Consider the following 2,038-nt stretch of genomic DNA (forward strand, 5'->3'; position numbering starts at 1 on the left):
AATAATATATTTTATAATGTCCACAAAATTATCATTTGATATTAACTTATGTTTTAAAATATTATATATAACATGTAAAAATGTTGAATTTTTTTTTACACTTTAAAAAATATTTTTTAATTTTTTATTTACATTCTTAAAAAATAAAAATAGAAAATAAATAATATTGTTTTCATTTTTTTAAATATAAGTAAAAATTTACTTATAAAAATTACATATATAAACACACTCACAGTTAAAAATTTTTACATATTTGATATATATATATACATATTAATCTGTGATTTTTTTGGATTCGTATACAATAAATCTAAAATTGGTTATAATAAATAATATTTATACAATGGTGATCTCATTTATTATTATAAATGTTAAGTTGACTAAGTTATAATTACTTTTGATTTGGAATTAAATGAGAATAAAATCAGATATTATCTTTTGGATTTTAGATAATTATCTTTTGGATTTTAGATATATTTTCTTTTGGATTTTAGATACTATTTTTATTTGGACTTTAGAATTTAATGGGTGCCATACTCAAATATAAATAGTGCCTTCAGGATTTCGGTCTCCAATACACCAAGTAGCCTTTGTCGTTCTTTTCCCATCAGAAGAGTCAAAATTCAGCTATATTAGGGATACAGAAGGCTTTGGTTGAGGAATATCGAAAAATTCCATATTATGATATATTTTTGGTGATTTAATATAGATGATATGAGTTAATAAATAACTTATTCCAATAAATAATAACAGAGCTATCCAAAGGAAGTTTATTGTTTATTGTTTGGCCAAATAATAAGCATTATAATTTTTTTTTCCATTATTTAACTAATGTTTACTACATGTTCTTTTTGTTCTAATCCAGAAATTATGGTTTCGGCTACCAATGTTTCTGACAAATTAGTAGTATTTCCATGCTGAATGGTTCAAACTTTAAGGTTTGGAAGGATACCGTGAAAATTGTCCTCCGTTATATGGATCTAGATATAACTCTTCGAGAGGAGAAACCCATTTCTACTCTAGAAAATCTCAATGAGGTTAAAATAAGGAAGTGGGAGAGATCCAATTGAATGAGCATTATGATCATGAAGCGCTCAATTCCTGAGGCGTTTCGGGACTCAATTACCAAGGATAAAGATGCTAAACAATTCTTGAAAGATGTTGAAAAATTCTTTGCTAAAAATGAAAAGGCGGAGGCAAGTAGCCTATTGAGCAAACTTGTCTTTATGAGGTATAAAGGTAAAGGGAATATAAGGGAGTACATTATGGAAATGTCTCATCTTGCTTCAAAATTGAAAGCACTAAGGTTAGAGTTGTCTGAAGACTTACTCGTGCATTTCATTTTGATCTCCCTTCCTGCACACTTTGGACAATTCAAAATGAGTTATAACACCCTGAAGGATACTTGGTCCTTAAATGAGCTTATATCTCACTGTGTGCAAGAAGAAGAGAGGCTACAGCAAGATAAGACTAAAAGTTCTCACATGGCTTCATCTTCTCAGTATAAAAGAAAGCGTGATACTACTGTGGATCTGCCTTCTCAGCAGAAAAATGCTAAGATACACGATCAAGTTTCAACCTGTTTCTTCTGTAAGAAGGTGGGACACATGAAGAAGGATTGTACCAAATATGTCACTTGGCGTGTAAAGAAGGGGTTGCCTGTGGAGCCGACCGCCAAGTGATGCTAAAAGATACATCTATGTGGCAGACGGCAATATAGTTGCAGTCGAAGTTATAGGAACCTTTAGATGATGTTCAACTGGTGGATTTTACTTGGATTTATTAGAGACATTTTATGTACCGTCATTTAGATGGAATTTAGTTTCTGTTTCTTATTTGGACAAATCACGTTATTTTTGTTCGTTTGAAAACAATAAAGTTAGTCTCTTTTATAATTCGAATAATATTTGCTCTAGTCGTTTGGTGGATAATCTATATAGGCTTGATTTGATTTCCTATAATAATGAAATACTGCAAACAGGTACAAAACAAAAACTAAATGAGAATTCGGCGTCATTATGGCACAAATTCCTAGGTC

At 29.9% G+C, this 2,038-nt stretch overlaps 1 protein-coding gene across 1 annotated transcript; it reads left to right on the forward strand.

Moving 5' to 3' along the window:
* The first annotated feature begins 1,085 nt into the window (after positions 1–1,085).
* LOC148576557 (uncharacterized) lies at positions 1,086–1,682 on the forward strand. Its single transcript, XM_088502752.1, has one exon. The coding sequence runs from the start codon at positions 1,086–1,088 to the stop codon at positions 1,680–1,682; it is 597 nt and encodes a 198-aa protein (XP_088358878.1).
* Positions 1,683–2,038: the final 356 nt, after the last annotated feature.

This window comes from Arachis ipaensis, chromosome B1 (assembly GCF_059453495.1).
Source record: "Arachis ipaensis isolate K30076 ecotype BB chromosome B1, ASM5945349v1, whole genome shotgun sequence".
NCBI classification, from domain to species: domain Eukaryota; kingdom Viridiplantae; phylum Streptophyta; class Magnoliopsida; order Fabales; family Fabaceae; genus Arachis; species Arachis ipaensis.